Source organism: Pelecanus crispus, chromosome 2, assembly GCF_030463565.1.
Source record: "Pelecanus crispus isolate bPelCri1 chromosome 2, bPelCri1.pri, whole genome shotgun sequence".
Lineage (NCBI taxonomy): Eukaryota > Metazoa > Chordata > Aves > Pelecaniformes > Pelecanidae > Pelecanus > Pelecanus crispus.
In genome coordinates this window covers 74,042,528-74,058,770 of record NC_134644.1, presented here as the reverse complement: position 1 = coordinate 74,058,770, position 16,243 = coordinate 74,042,528, and the positions used below count along the sequence as shown (strand labels likewise).

Here is a 16,243-nt window from a genome sequence, read left to right as displayed (position 1 = left end):
ATTTCTAATCACTCATGGTCTAAGATAGGCACAGGTATAGTTGACTCATACAACAAAATCATTTCTATTAGCGGATTGCTCAGTTTTATAAAAGCAGAAGCACCGTGTTATGTGTGAGCAGCAATATAGTAATCCTGTAAATTGCAACTTGATTACCATTTGATTCAACCAAGTTAATAGCTGATGATGGCCTGTAATTCATACATGATTCATTTTGGCAAGTCTTTTATTTGTTAGTTCATCGAGCCTATCCTACATATGAGCAATTAAATTAGCAGGAAAAAAAAATAGTCCAAATAATAAAGGGCTCAGCAAAAAAATCCTCCAGGTAGTTTGAAGAGATTTGTCCTTAACACTGTTGAAATATCATAGCCTGCTTCTTAGTGGTTTTCTTTTCTTATTAGGACCAGTAATTCAGCACAGTAGGTACAACAATAAATAACATGCCACTGATTTCCAAGCAGCTTCTTGAAGCAGGGAAAATTAATTCCAAAACAGTTACAAAGAAACTACGCATTGGAAAAACTTAACCGGGAGAAATACTAAACAAAGAACAGCAGTTACCATCACTACAAACAGGAGATTTTAGACTTCAGAGAGAAAGTGGCTGGAAATTGGTCAGGCTGGCAGCCATAGCACACATACTAAATTCATGTGTAACTAGAGGGCTCGATCCTACGGGGGGGACAAAGGACACGCACAGAAATGGACTCCAAAGGAGAATCCTGTCTCCGTTTCTTGATGGCAGCCAGAATGCTATTGGCATCACTGGCACAGATGGCCATAGCCCACTAACCTACTCTTGATGAAAACGCAGAGAGCAGCCAACACGGGATCCAGGCGTTCAATTAACCTCAGCAACGTCGAGGCCACGCAGAACGCTCCGTTGGGAGAAGAGGATGTGCTCGTGCAATCGGGAGAGCTCTATTCTTACTGATGCTGCCCGGTGGGTGTCAGTCAGGGGCTGCTCTCCCCTCTCCTCTGGCTCTGGGTCCCCAAGGAGAGCCGATGGACGTACAGACAGCAAGCTGATGACCACGCAGCACGTCTGCCTGGAGGACCTGGGTCCTGGAGTGACGGAGGGAACTGATCACCTGCACGCACATTAAAACCTGTGTCTGACGTGTTGACCCCCCATTGATATGTCCAACAGGAGGCCAAACAAATACCCTCAGTTGCTAGAATGCTTGGATTGCATTTTCTTTGGTTGAAATGGTCATTAAAAGTAAACATAAATAAAAAACAAGCATAGAGAAGAAAATCTCTGCATATGAAATGAGGCCTAACCAGGCTTTTCTGCAAAGCAAAATGATTTCTGGCCGATCCATCTATTGAAATTCTTTGAAAGTGTCAAAAAAACCCTCCATCTGAAAACCAAAGAGGTTTTGGTGGACTAGTTCACATTTTACAGTGTTTCAAAAGGCCTTTGATTAAATCCCTAAGCCAGAGACGACTCAAGCAGCTAAGTAATCACTGGGCAAGATGAAAAGTACCATCACAGCTCAAAAACTGGAGATGGAAAACAAAGAGCAGAATTCAACAGCGAGTTTCTGCGATGGCGTAAGGTTAACGACAGCTCGCTTCAGGGCTCTGTAGCAAGTCTTGTATTGTTGCTGTATTTACCACTGATCTAGAAAGAGGCCTGTATTGTTAGATAGTAAAATTTGCAGCTGTCACAATTATTTCAGTTAAGCAAGACAAGAGGGGACTGTGATGATGAGGAAGTCCTAAAGAAATAGAATGGATCATGTAACGGTGAATTAAGTTCAATACTGAAAGTGCGAAATAACGCATGTTAGAGAGGAACATGAGTACCGCTTCTAAATCTTGACAAGTTCCAATTAATTTACATCAACTGAAAAGCAGAAAGTGGGCATTTATGTAAGTATCTGTGTGCTCTCTCTAATCCTCACAAAGCTGTAGTCAGCAAACAAATAAGCTAATAGAACACAGGAGGAATAAATAACATACTGGTTAATACCAAGGATTAGAATACCTCTACATAAAGGAATTTATTTTCTCCTCTGGCATAGTCAACAGTATACCCTACCTCAGAAAATGTGGATGAGTCTGTCTGCAGGCATGTTTGGGGGAAAAGGCTTTTATAAAAAACACTGTTTTGATAGATTTGGATTATCTATCCTAGGAAGGTTGTACATGACAGGATAAAAGCAATCAGGGTAAGGAATAATGTCAAGAATTAAGCATGGAAACACCTGCTCTCCTGTCGTATTGTACAAGAAACAGGAACTTCATGGTGGCAATCTCAAAATGGGTGCCATGAAATATTTTTGCACAAATGCTAAGTGAGCCATGACTTAGGAAGTAGCTGTGGCAAAAAATTTATTGAAATTCAGAAAAGAGTTAAGACACATCTACACTTATGAACAAATATATTCCCCCAAAGTTTATGTTAGCCAAATACTGGCTGTTGTTTTTTTTTTTTTATCTCTGAAGTACTAAGCTTCATGGTTTACAACAACCCCTAGATATTAGAAAGCAAACTTAAGACCCAGTGGGAGATAGTGTGCCTGTGCCAGGGTTACTGACCCTCTAGCATGATTCAGCACATTTTGATGTCCATCCTAGGCATTTCTACTCTTGGTATAGTTTGCAGCTCCTTTTGATAGGGTATTTTTAGATAATTACATTTTGACCAGCCATAGATGCTACTAGACAACATGGGGTGGTCTCATGTGACAGGATGTTTTGGTGACTATAGGCAAGAAATGTTTAGCTTCTTATAAGCCTTTGTGAGTGTCACACCTGCATTACCTCACCAGCCATTTCACACAGGTGAAGCATAATTAACCTCCTCTATTTCCTGCTTCTGTACTTGTTCTCCAACATGCTGGCAGCTGGAAATGGTTCACGAAGCGCCCAACATTTCAGGTTCTAGTCCTGCCCGTAAAATCCCCTTCCTTCTTCTGATGTTTTCAAAGTCACGCTTGCCAGCCTGTAGATGTTTCTTTCATTGCTGCCATGTGAAAACATCAGTTCGGGCAACCACTGATGACATTAAGCATAGGCAAAAACATCCCTCAAAGAACAAACCAGAAGAGGGGGGAAAAAAAAAAACAAACCCAAACCCAAAGCGAACTCCAAATAAACCCGCCAGGAACACTGTTCTGCTCCTCTTGTCCTCGCCAGCCGAGGCATTCCCAAGCTTTCCCGCCTCCCGTGGGCCGCCCTGCCCTGCTCTCGGCAGCACTTCCCCTCGCCCCCATCCCCCAGCGCGGCCCACGGGGGCGGGCGCCAGGGCGGGCAGCAGAGACGAGACGAGACGAGACGAGACGAGACGGGCCGGGCCAGGCCTGAGAGGAAGCAGCCGCCCCTAGGCGCGAGACCGGCCTGTCGCCATCCATTTTCTCCACCCGTCATCACCGATAGCGGTACAAGCTGCCGCCGCCGCGCCCCCCCCACCTCCCCGCTTCCCTCAGCGCTTCACCGCCTCCCGCCACCGCCCTCGCGCCTCGGCGCGCGCCGCCCGCCCAACCGCCCAGCCTCGCGCCCGCCGAGGGGCGGGGGCTCCGCCCCTTCTCCCCGCCCTCGCGCCGTCGCGAGCGCGGGAGGAGGAGGAGGAGGAGGGAGGGGGCAGGCGGGGCCGGGGCTCGCGCTCAGCTGACTCGGGGACGCACGGCGGCGCCTCGCGCCGGGGCTGGACAGAACGCGTGCGCGCGCGCGCGAGGCGGGAGGGAGGGAGGGAGGGAGGGGGGGGAGGCAGCCCTGCCGCGGCGCCTGGCGCGCGCTCTCCGCCCGCCTCGCTTCCGCCCGGCGCCGCTGACTCTCCCCGCCTCACTCGCTCCCTCGGCCCGGCCCGGCCCGGCCCCGCCGCAGCCCGCGACGCCCCCCGCTCCCATCGGGCAGCCCCGCGGGCCGCCGCCGCCGCCGTCGTCGTCGTCATCGCCCCCCCCCCACCCCGCCCCCTTCCGAGACGCTCCGGTTGGGGGTGACCCGCCGGCCAGACCCGCCGGCGGCCGCTTCGCTCCGCAGCGCCCGGGCCTGCCCGTCGCTCCGCCCCGGGCCCGTCCGGTGACAGTCGCGACCGCCGGAGGTGGTGGTGGTGGCGGCGGAGGAGGAGGAGGCCGGAGCCGGGATGTCCGGGCAACAGCAACAACAGCCGCCGCCGCCGCAGCTCCCCTTGGCGGCCGCCGCTCCCCCGTCGGCGCCGGGGATCCCCTCTGCCGCTGCCGCCAACCCCGGCCCCGCACCGGCCGCCGCGCTCCTGCTCCACCCGCCGCCGCCGCCGGCCACCGCTGCGCCGCCGCCACCCGCCGCCGGCGGCAGCGGGCCCGCGGCGGCGGGGGGCGGCGGTGGCGGCGGGGCGCTGGGCCTGTCGGCGGGGAGCAGCAGCAGCGGCACCAGCGCCCCGGCGCCGTTCCCGCACGGCGACCCGGCCCTGAACGAGCAGGAGAAGGAGCTGAAGCGGCGGCTGAAGAGGCTCTACCCGGCCGTGGACGAGCAGGAGACGCCGCTGCCCCGCTCCTGGAGCCCGAAGGACAAATTCAGTTACATCGGCCTCTCCCAGAACAACCTGCGGGTACACTACAAAGGTGAGGGCCGGCCCGGGCCGCCGCGACCCCCCCTGCCCCGGCGGAGCGCGGGGGCCCTCTCTGGGCCGGGGGCTGCGGGCCGGGGAGCAGCGGCCCGACCTCTCCGGCGGGCAGTGGGCGCAGAGTAACAATAACAGGAAATAACACCCGCTCCTCTCCCTCTTTCTTCTCTTTCTGTGTTTTCTGACCCCCTGGATTGCCCGCAGTGTGGAGAGAAGGGTCTGGTTTTTCCGTATTTCAGCTTTATTTTCTCTCCTTTCCCCTCCCCCCGTTTCTGTCGCGGTGCGGGGGGGGGGGGGGGGGAGAGGGGGGGCAAGGGGCCGCCCCCGCCTCCTTATGCTTCTGGAGTGGGCATTATGTAAACTCTGAGACTTCCTCCGTGGATTCAGGTATCACCAGAAGGCTTGGGTCTGAGGCAGGAGAATAAAGGAGAATCGGCGTGACGTGTCCTGTTTATGGTAATGAGCAAGAAAAGAAGTGGCTTTTTTTTCTTCCTTCGAGAAGAGCAAGGGTTAAATGGAGTTAAGAGCAGCAAGCGTTAAGCTATTAAACACGGAAATGACGGGAGGGGAAAGCACAGAGAAAAACACGGTTTATTTTTAAACTGTGAAAAATGGCATTAAAGTCACTGGTAGTAGTCTTGCCTAACTATTGTACAGGCTACAGAGTGATTTGAGGGAAGCAGTGACAATAGGACTTACCTTAATAAAGGTGACTTTCTAACTTTCTGCCTAGATCCTTCATAGTTAAACTTACCGATTTTCAAAGAAAAGGTAAAAATCAGAGTATGCGTTTGTATAAATCAGCAAGAGGCAATAGAAGAAAAACTTGTGTTGATTGGTATGAAATGTCATAAAACCTGGAAACATAAGCGTACACTCTGACCTGAAAAAACAGACACATCTGGTGTTCTAGGCCCAAGTCCTAAAGTAGAAGTGTTGTGGATTCAAAACCACTTCTGAGTTGCCTGTGAGGAACTGGATCTTTTGTCAGTCTGTAGTCAAATGAACGTAATGGGAGGGGAAAAAACCAACCTTGCAATTACCCTTTCTCAGAGTTTACAGTGGAGAAATTCAAGTGAAATCTCGATAAACATGTTAATGTTTAATCAGAGGAGGAAAACGGCAACACAAACACATGGCAGGATTTGGCTGCCATGAAAGGATTAAATGTACTCTCAGAGACTTTTTTTAATAGAGAGGCTTTATTATTACATAGAAAATACTCTGTTAAAAATGCTAAGTTTAATGCACCATACAAAGATAATAAAGGAGGTTGATGACTATAGAGCAGGTTTCTGGGAGGCACTGAGTGATTTAAGGACATGTTATTTAATACTCAACTCTGAATTTCCTGGCTTTTGTTCAGTGTTTTATGACCTTGTATTTTTAGAAGCGTTTTGTATTTTCTGGTGCTTAGTGGTGGCGGGTTGTTCGGGTTTGGGGTTGTTTCTTTTTTTTCTCATAAGATGATCATAGCTTTATGGTCATCAAGTTCTTCTGCTGGTTTGTTTTGCTTTGACCAACCCTTGTTGCTCACGAACTAGAATTTAAAGATGGAACCCCTCTGGTCTGTCAGTGTAATTGTAGAAGGGTATTTTCAAGCTTTCTTTGTGCTGTCCCTGTTTTTCCTCACTTCTCTCCTTTGCCTTAGTGTTAAAAAAAAGAAATTCATTACCTCAAAGAAATTACAAGAAGCTCAGCATGTTTCTGAAGTATAGGTAACCTAGGAAATACTGTGGATACTCTACCAGAAGTCATAAAGCACAGTTAGTAGGTTGTAATAATCAAATACCTTTATTCTAGCTTTTAAATAATAGTCAGTGATGAAGGTTGCAGAGTTCTTAGATTAGCCCAGAGGACTCTGAAAAGAAGAGGTGCCAATATAACAGATATACACTTTTCTTTCTCCTAACTGCAAATGGGAGTGAATGGCCTCTTAAGTGGCCCCATCTTTTCTTCCTGGTAGCTTACTGAAGGTGGCTGTTAGGGCAACCTCATGTATATGTTACCAGCCTGGCACCTGAAGTTGCTAACTGGGCTAAGCAATGAATGGTATCAGGGCATTCCTACCTGAGAACTGGGGGAAAAAAACACTAAAACATCTGCTGCCTTTTCTCCCTCCTGCACTCTTCAGCCTTAAGAATACAATAAAAGGGAAGAAAATGAGGAGGTTCAGTGAGGAGAATAAGGGAAGATAGCAAGTAAGAATGTGCTTAGCACTGTGAAATGTTGTTTCTACAAATCAGTTGCAAATAGAGGTCTCAAAAGAAAGCATTCAAAGTATCTTCGCGTGGAATATTGGCACTTTCAGTGCTTCTGAAGTTAACTAAGTCATGGAAGAACGAGAGACATTTTTGTTGAAAGGAAATTTGAATCACATATTGAGCATGGATAAAGATCTGTTGTATTCTTGACCAAAAATACTCAGGGAAGGGAGAGAAGATACATCTGTCCAAAAAAGCCAGTAATCAAAAGCAATTCTTACTGTTTTCTATTACTGTAGTATAGGTACCTTGTATGCTTAGGCTTTCTCTGCTGCCTCTCTAGATTCCTGGCTATAGAACTGTTTTTCTGGAGTTATTTCCTCCTGTCTGTGACTGATAGGAGGCAGAACGTGGTAACATCAGTGCTTTCCTGCCACCCTGGAAGTGTTGGGGATACTTGCCTCTGAAAAAATGGGGGGAGGGAGAACAATCAGAGCAAAAGCCTTCTTCAAAGTAATTTTTTCATAGAACTAGCTTCATCATTTTAATGTGCTGATGTATTGTGAGCAGTGATATTTTTGTTTCATTGGTTTGTGAGAGGAATGATGGTCCTCTCTATGTAATTTTGAAGATTCCTTTCATTTTCTTGCATACCAGTGGACAACTTGTATAGAAGCACAAGCTGCAGTAGATGTCTCTTTCTGCCTATTGCAGCTGTGATGCTTTGTGTACTGCATTTCTGGACCTGAAGCTTTTTGCAAGCATCCCAGAGCGTGCTTAAAAATCAAAACTGCCACAAAACCAGGCATTGATCAAGCGATGGAGATTTAAAGAAAGGAGTACAGTCTAGCATCAGGGTAACAGCTCTTTAAATTTTATTGGGGGTCAACAAAACCTGAGGGTCGGTGCTCTTTTCTGTTATCTCTCAGAATTACAGTGTTACTTAAAAAAGGAAAACATACATGGGGAGGTGGTTGAAGGGGAGATGCATTGACTGCGGTGGTGTTTACCAGAACAGGCTAATTTCTTCCCACAGTGAGCTATTCTGTTATACTTTTACAGATTCTGACTCTTGATTAGAAAGCTTTGTCAAAATCTGGGTATGAAATACCTATGTGTTGGCATCAGTGATACTGTAATATATTAAAGACTATACCCAAGGGTATTTTTGGTTTTTAGATGGACAGATGTACATTTCTGTGTTGCTGCCAGTTAGCTGTGCAAGCTGGTAGAAAGCTAACACTGTCCTTGTGACTGTTGTTCGGGGTGTACCTATATAAGGGAGACATGAAAAACGGTATCACAAAAAAAATTCTGTCATTTCACTTAATTGTAATATTAACAGCTCTGTGCTGTAGGTGAATGGTAAAGAAAAGCATAAGGGTTCAGAGAAGTGTATGCTACATGTAAAGCAATTACTGCACAAAATCTGTAGCTGTTAAGGTAAGACATCTTTAAAAATATTCCTACATATGTCTAAAATATTCAGAATTAACACATAGATCTTGTTGAAAAACAGGGATTTCATAAATGCTGTATGTAATATGAATGTTCCACTAGACAGACAAGTTTAGTTTCCAGCAGATAATAATCTATGCTATGTGATGTAAGGAGATAAAAATACAGACTCCATGCAGATTGTAACAATGAAAGAAACTATATACGGAATTAGGTAAACAGACTAAATCATTAGTGCTGAAATCATGGAAAGTCCTATAGTAACTTCACTTAAGTTAGTCTTCTGACGATTGTCCAAAAAAAGCTGAGGAAAGTTATGTAATTTTGAGTAAGCTGCCATTGCATGAACTTTTTCTAATGTATCGGAGGCCAGGAAATCTTAGCCAGACATTTATTTACAGTGCAGTTGCCTTTGAACTGTCTCTAGTGCCAAACTAAAAAAAAAAAAAAAATCTATTTTATTTTTCAGTGCAAACTATGCATCCCAATTTCTGTAACAAACAGAAGAGGATTCTATAGCAATAGTTATGTGTTGTCATTCAGTGATACAAGGATGGTGTCAATTTTTCTGGCAGAAAACACTTTTAAGTACATTCAGTACACTACAGTATGCCTGTTTTGGACGCCTTTGTAACTCTGAGATACCTTGATTTTTTTAAACTGGGGAGAAAGTTGAAATAAAATCAGTAATTTCTGCATGTCTTTTTTTTTTCTTGTCTCGGTGAAACTTTCCTAATTAATTCAACAGAACATTAGGCCTTGATTATTTTATTTTTGGCACTATGAGCAAATCATTGAACTACCTGTTGGAAATAACTGCAGTTCATCTTATGTAAACTTCATTTAAGGATTTAAACTGTATAAACACATTTACTTTTGTCTAGGTAGACACTCCCATAGACTTCTTTTGGACTGTTTGGTCCATATGCATTACACACTTAGATTTAGGTTCAAAGATTATATTTTTGAAAGCTGAAATGGCTTCCCCAAATGTGGTTTTATCTGGATTTCCTTTTTTCAAGTAGATGGAATTTAAATTTAGATTAATTTCAATTTAATTGTGCTAAAGGACTGATGATACTACTTTTAGTAAAAATCATCAGCGTGAATGACTGCTTAAAAATAAAATAAAGCTTTACTCCTTAAGCATGGTCATCTCCTTTTAGCGGAAGCCCAGTTGAAAACAATTCTGGTAATTTGAACTTACCTATGATCCGGTTTACAGTGTAAAGTTCAAGCTTTGTACACCTGTTTTCCCTTCTCTGTCCCAGTGCATCTGTTTGCAGAATTCTCCTTTCCAAAAATTATTTAATTTTTAGTGTTACATAATACATAGTTTAAAAGTATTCTTTTAAATACTTTAACTATAGCTTGCGACTATGAAAGAGTTCTGTTTTAAGGAACATCGGGCAGTGTTCATATGATCTACTTGCAGGCGTTTGGAACCTCCGATTCAGAAGTTCAGAGCTGGGTGTCAAAGTTCCTTTTTATTCACAAGCAAGGAAGTGGGTGTTCAGGTTACCAAAGAACGTGGCAGCAGTATATAATGTCAAGCTAATGGGCCACTCAGCTCGGTGTCCCATCAGTGACAGTGGCCGTGAGTGCGTGCCTGTGGAAAAATCTAAAAACCTGTTGGGCGTATATGGTGTATCTGTGTTTACCTCTCTCTGTTTCCAGCCATTTTAAGCTGAAGGACATTGTGAGCTGAAGGCAGTTTCTCAGTTAATTTCTGTTCTAGAAGCTTGCCCAGCGTCCACTTAAACACTAGCATCTGTAATACCCTTTAGTAAGAAATTTTGCAGTTCAACTACCTGCTCTGTAAAGAGCCCCTTTCTTCTTTTAAAGCTGGCTGATAACTAGTATCTCGACTCCTCATGTAATCCAGCGTAGCTTGGTAGTACTGAAAGTCTGAACTAGCATGTTGAGACAATGTAGAGGTATGTGGAATATTTGGAAGTAGTTAACTGCTTGGTGCTGTTGAATTTGCTGTTAGAAGTGATAACTGTGTGTAATTACAAATAGAAGCAGCATACTCAAGTAGTAAAATGGGATTCATAGGAGATTATATGAAAAGGACAACAGTTCTAAATTTAGGGTGTCTTCTGTGTTAATGGGATGAAAGTAGTTTTGGGCTGACTTCCCCAAGCATGTTGCTTCACCACATGAAGTGTTTGGCAATACTGGTAAGGTATCCTGTTACTTCTGCCCCTGTGGCGACCCCTTATTTGCAGTGTGACAGCTGTGTGTGGCTGTGTTGTGAACTGGATCAGGGAACTGATCTGCTGCTTCAAAAAATCTGGTAGGTTTCTTAAAGCCTGATCAGTTCATCAGTCTGGTTCAAGGTATGACCTTGCAAATAGCTGCCTGGACTGGGGAGGGGGTGAGAGAAGGGGACTAGTGTCAGGAAGCGGTGCTAAGAATACCTTAAATTGGTATTGTTTCCAAACACTTAGATTGTGATTTCACAAAACAAAGTCTGCTGGGTAATAGATGTACATTTTCAATAATATTTGGCTAGTTCATGCTAGTTTAGTCTTCTGTGTGGAAGACTTGCCCAAATAAGGAGACTGACTCAGACTGAAACTACACAGATTATCAAGTGCATAGAGTAACCAAGGGAACTTCTTTGCAGTCTATTTTAAAGTAAAAACCTAAGGACATTTAAAAAGAAAGTATCTTTCCTTCCCCCCACCCCTCTTCTAACAAATGCATCGTTTAATCAGAGCTGTCTGAATTTAAGAGAACTCTCAGGAGTTTAATGTTCTGGCCATAGAATTTTGGGTGCCTTTTAGCTGAAGGATTTCTGCATACTTAGGAATGATAATCTAATTTATGGTAGCTAAATAGTGAGCTACCAGCACTTGAAAACCAAGCAAACCAATGGAATCTCTAAGGTTATGTACTTGGTTATTACCTTGGTTGGCACAGCCTGAGGAAATAACTTAAGTGGTGAACAATAAAACATGCACACTGTCTTGTGTTTGGAGGAGTAAATTACTGTGTTTTCCTCATGTGAGGCTTCTGAAAACAACATGCAGAAGGTAGGTAATAAGCTTAATATTGTAAAACCTGTGAGGTGATCGAAGGATCTTTATGTTTAAGAATAACGTATTGAAGTGAGCAATGCCTTTGCACCCAGAAAAGTAAGACAGTTGGCTATTTGCATTAAGATAGTAACACACTGGGGTGAACTAGTTACATCAGAAAAACTTTGTGGGTTAAAGCTAATCTCAATGAGCGAAGAGTTCATGCTGTGCTAGCAGAGTTTTGGATGCAAATGCAGCCATGGTGAAATGAAGAGTTCTCCTTGGCTGACTATAGGCCATTTGGTAAGAGATGGTAGGTGCTAGCTCTACAGGCAGGTAAGTGTTTACTGTTACCAACTTTTACACTAGAGGGCTCTGTGGATAGAGGTTCAGTAGTGTAGGTCAGCTGTGCCTGGTCTTTCTGGCTGGCTGTGCTGTCATTTTCCTGCAGTTTCTTCCTTGCCGTATGACCCGACTTGCTGCACAGAAGACATGATTAATCTGTGCCTAAGCAATAATTCTGGTGTTAATGCCACTGGAAGAAGTGGTGTGTTTTGGGTTTGGGGTTTTTTTTGCATACGCAGATCAGTTGCTATGCAGGTGCAGTAGTCTTCCCTGTCTGGACTGGAGATGACAGCTGGAGTGCTGCAGCCCAAGTGATTCGTACAGCGCACTGAAAACAGTCATCTCTTTTCATCATGCCTCAGATCCACACGGAGGCTGGGCATGGGATCTGTGTGAATTATTCTTATGGCAATGACAGTCTGTTTCTGGTTGCTGTCTTACTGAAATACCTCTTGCCAGGATCCAATATACTTTCCACCTTGCTCTTTTTAATTTTTTTAGTCTATGTCCTGTGACCCCATGTGTGACTTTCACACAGTAATTGAGGGATTTTGGTGTGCGTGGGAGAGACTGAGCTTGCTTGAACAGGTTGCTGCTAAAACAAGTCATCTGGCCAAAAGCCTGCTTCCAAGTTGTCTTTGGAACAAGGGGCTGTGAAGAGGGTGACACATTCAGAAGAGTTAGTCTTAGTGGAGTGCAAGCGGCTCTCGGGTTTAGGTTGAAAATCCCTCGAGTAGGCAAGAGCTGGCGTGGGGCATTCTTCTTGTGGCAGAGCTGATGCACAGGGAGCCTTGTAAGAAAAAACGAGTAGGAGCTGTGTTAGCTCAGTTGCAGGCTGTAACGCTTAATGCTGTCCTGAAATAACATTCAGAACATGGAAATTAATTTTGAGTCATATGTTCCATATAATGACTGCTGTTTATTCTGGAGGACAGTAAAATTAAAGTATCTTAAATAACTTGAATAACAGAAGCACTAAGCATTAGGTTAAACTCTGTTACGTCATATTTTAGTGTATAAAAATGAGTAAGCCCTGTGCATTTGAGAAATCATACAGCTCTTCCAAACCCAGGTGGGCTTTTGTCAATTGTGTTACTTACTGAGGTGAAACTTTTTTCTGGTTTTCCTTCAAATAATTGTAGAACCTTTTAGACTAGTGTATCCAGAACTTCTCGTAGCATGCTTAGTTGCAATGCAGGTGCCTACAATGAAAACTTAGTGTTGGAAGAAAATATTCTAGCATAAAAATGAGGCTGATTATTGTATATTGTTTGCTCATTACATAAGCCTTCTGTTTTGAGTAGTTGGTATGTATACCTTTGAGTCATCTTCTGCAATCTAAAATGCATTTTTGTTGTGTTTTGAATGCAATTGTTTTTCAGGTCATGGAAAAACTCCAAAAGATGCTGCTTCTGTTCGAGCTACACATCCTATACCTGCAGCCTGTGGCATATACTATTTTGAAGTCAAAATCGTCAGTAAGGGAAGAGATGGGTAAGCATTGAGTGCATTATTAATTAATTATTACTTGAAATACTGTCTTACATCATCTTTCTTTCAGTCAACAGATGTCTTTGGTATCAAAACTTATTTTCATATTTTACCACTTCTTATATAGCTTAATTCCTTATTCATGAGAAGTTTGATTGATGATATTTGGTTGTTTTAAGGGAGTTGATTGTGGTATTTATTGACCACAAATCAGCATACGCAATAAATACCATAAGAGCATCTCTTCATTTTCTCTTGATGGAGAAGTTAGGGTTTGAGTGACCATAGTTTGACCCTGCTCTTACCTTTAAAGATGGTGTTTTTTGACTATACGGCTTTACAGACTTTCACATAATTTTTAGGAAGTTTTTAGGGTGTGCAGCAGACCAACTTACCTCCTCAGTGCAGTCTTTTCATGGATGTCGTATCAATTTTAAAATGGAAAGTTTTTCTTAAGGCTACTTGTTGGTGAACAGTAACAAGAATAAAGGGGGATGTTCTGAATAGGTGCCTGGGAATTCATCACCCTATGGAAAGAAGAAGAGTTGATGAGTGAGTGCAGTGGCTGCTTCCCAGAATCCATCCGAATTATGAATTTGTTGAAGCGCAGTTGATACCATGCTTTTAAGTCTACCAAGGCAGATAGAATCTCACCTGGGAAAGTCCTGATGTGCTAATGAAATCTTTCTAGACCACTTTAATTCCTTTTCATCTTTCACTGCTTTTGGTAGAGGGTGTGTTTTAATCCTGAGATGTTGATTATGTTGCCCGTGTAGGACTATATAAGCAACACTTCCTTCCAATATGCTGTAGTATATACTGTGGTTTGACTTCAAGGTTCTAGTCAGGATTGAATGTCCTTGTCCTAGGTACTGTACAAGTACGTTGCAGATGCTTATTGTGAAAATAAATCTTGAGAGAAAAGAACTATGTCATAGCTGTTTGGATTAAATTCAGTACCTTGTCTTTTCTTTGTCTGCCTTGCTGCTGTTTCTTTCTTTCATTTTCCCAGCGCTCTGTAAGTCTTTTGTAAGTCAGAAACAGTATTCAAACTTTTTTGTTTTGCTTATAGTATTGTATAGAGATATTTTGAAAGAATAGCCTCTCAGTAGTACCGCTGCCTTGTAGAGGCATTTATGAGTTTGTTATCAGTTCTGTTCCTGAAAGTTATCCCTGGGAGGTTTCTTTGCTATGAAAAACTTATGTCTGTAGTTGTTTTTGTCACATTATGAAGATCTAATTGTTTTTAAATCGAGATGATAGAAACTAGCGTTTCAAGAGATGTTTTGCTATCAATTTTAGGAACACCTTCTGTAGTCATTTCTTTAACTCCTTAAACTTATTTTAAAAATTGCCCTGCTGCTGTCAGTTAAGGAGAGGTTCTTACTCTGATTTGCTAGTGATGCATGTGTCTCTTCCTGAAATGTCTTTCTGCCTGCTTAGTTTGGAAGCTAGCTTTTTTGAAGTGATGGATTTCAAAAAAGTGTCCATGTGTGGTGATGTCATTTTACATAGCTCCTCTAACACTTTATCTTAAACCTCTTTGTGTTGCTTTTTAGTAATTTCTAATTCAGTATGCCACTCGGCAATCCGACAAAAGTAGAAAACACCTTTGGGTAAAGTGTTTCAAGGTTTTGTCATTTAAATGGTTATTTAGGAGGTGTACATAGCTAATACTTGTGAAGTTGCCTGCTGAGTTTGCTTAAAAAAATGGAAGAATACTTTTTTCAGTTGATGATAATACATTCTATGATTCTGTGATACTGCCTTGTCCTTGCTTCAGCCTTGTGACCTTTTTCTAGTGTTACTTTATGAAACATTAGCTGCATAATGAGCCGAGATGTTCATTTTTTTCCATTGTACAATGCAGTATGGATGCTGGGGAATACTGTGCACAGAGCCAAAGCCGAATCTCACTTAGCTGATAACAGGCAGGAGTCAACATGTGGAGCCTCACTGGAGGCTGTAGAGATACACATGCGTGTATCTCTAGACCCTGTTTTCAGGTCCAAGAGGTCTTTGACTTGGTGCAGCGTGAATCTCTTATGGTTCAATGTTACGCTGCATTCAAACAAACAAATTCTTCTGTAATGAGTAAACTGGGGAATTTAATGCAGAGATATATAAGTATCATCATCATCATAGAATCATAGAATGCTCTGGGTTGGAAGTAGGTCTATAGGAACCAGTTTGTGTCTGGTAGAGTTTTAGTTCTTTCTCACTGCCTGTTGTGTTTCACCTGGCTTCCTCCAGGTGCATTTTTATGAGTGTTTTTTCTTATTTACTTGGCATCTGGTAATGGGAACAGAGGTCAGGAAGACCGTATCTGTTGAGGACCAGCATGTAACTAATAGGGTCAATTTGTTAAAACGCCTTACTGTTGCAAAAGCATCTATTCTCAAGGCCTGAGCCTAGCTGTGGAAGCAGTACAGCTGTATTTTATAGTACCATTTAAAATAAATCCTAGACTACCTGGGGCAACTCGGGTTATCTGTCTGCAAGCTGAAGTACAGCTTTCAACTTCCATAAATGTCAATGGATAATTTAATGGTAGTTTATTTGGAGTTTGGATTGGTAGTAGCCTTTACTACTTTTTTTGTTTTAATAAACTCAGCTTAAAGTATTCAGTCCATGTACTATGTTACATGGGCAAGTCTAACAGCATTCTTGCTTGTGTGCTCTACTTAGCATGATTTGCCTCAAATCATCAAACACCTTTGTTGAAAACCTGATCTAGGAGATTTATTTTTTGTGCTGCTGTAGCACTTGATGGCACTGCTCCTGGAATATGATCTTGTGTATCTCAAAGTTGCTGGGCAATCACAAAGATTATTCTCCTCCTCTGAAGGAGCACAGCTCTTTTTAGTACAGGGCATGGATATGGCATGGCTTGTCGTAGCTCTCTGTGTGCAACGATAGCGTTGGTTTTGTCACACTGATGACCTAGGTCATTAAATTCTTTACGTATTTGGGGCTAACAGTCTTGGGTAGGAATTTGAAGGTGCGTAGTACATGAATTTTGCAGTTGATCATGATGATCAACTTCTAGGCCTTACGGACATGTTGAAGAAAGCACAAAACCAGGCTTACTAGGAAGTAAGAAATGGGTACGGAGGTTGATGTTGCAGAGCAGATGAAGAGTGAAGTTGCTTTTTGATACCTCA

At 43.3% G+C, this 16,243-nt stretch overlaps 1 protein-coding gene across 1 annotated transcript in view; it reads left to right on the top strand.

The window, feature by feature from the left end:
* Positions 1 to 4,096: 4,096 nt before the first annotated feature.
* Positions 4,097 to 16,243, top strand: part of RANBP9 (RAN binding protein 9) — a 41,663-nt gene continuing 29,516 nt past the window's right edge. Inside the window, exons 1-2 of the mRNA XM_075728307.1 lie at positions 4,097 to 4,553; positions 12,971 to 13,082. Coding sequence (XP_075584422.1) covers positions 4,097 to 4,553; positions 12,971 to 13,082 — 569 coding nt within the window. The remainder of the gene's footprint in view (positions 4,554 to 12,970; positions 13,083 to 16,243) is intronic.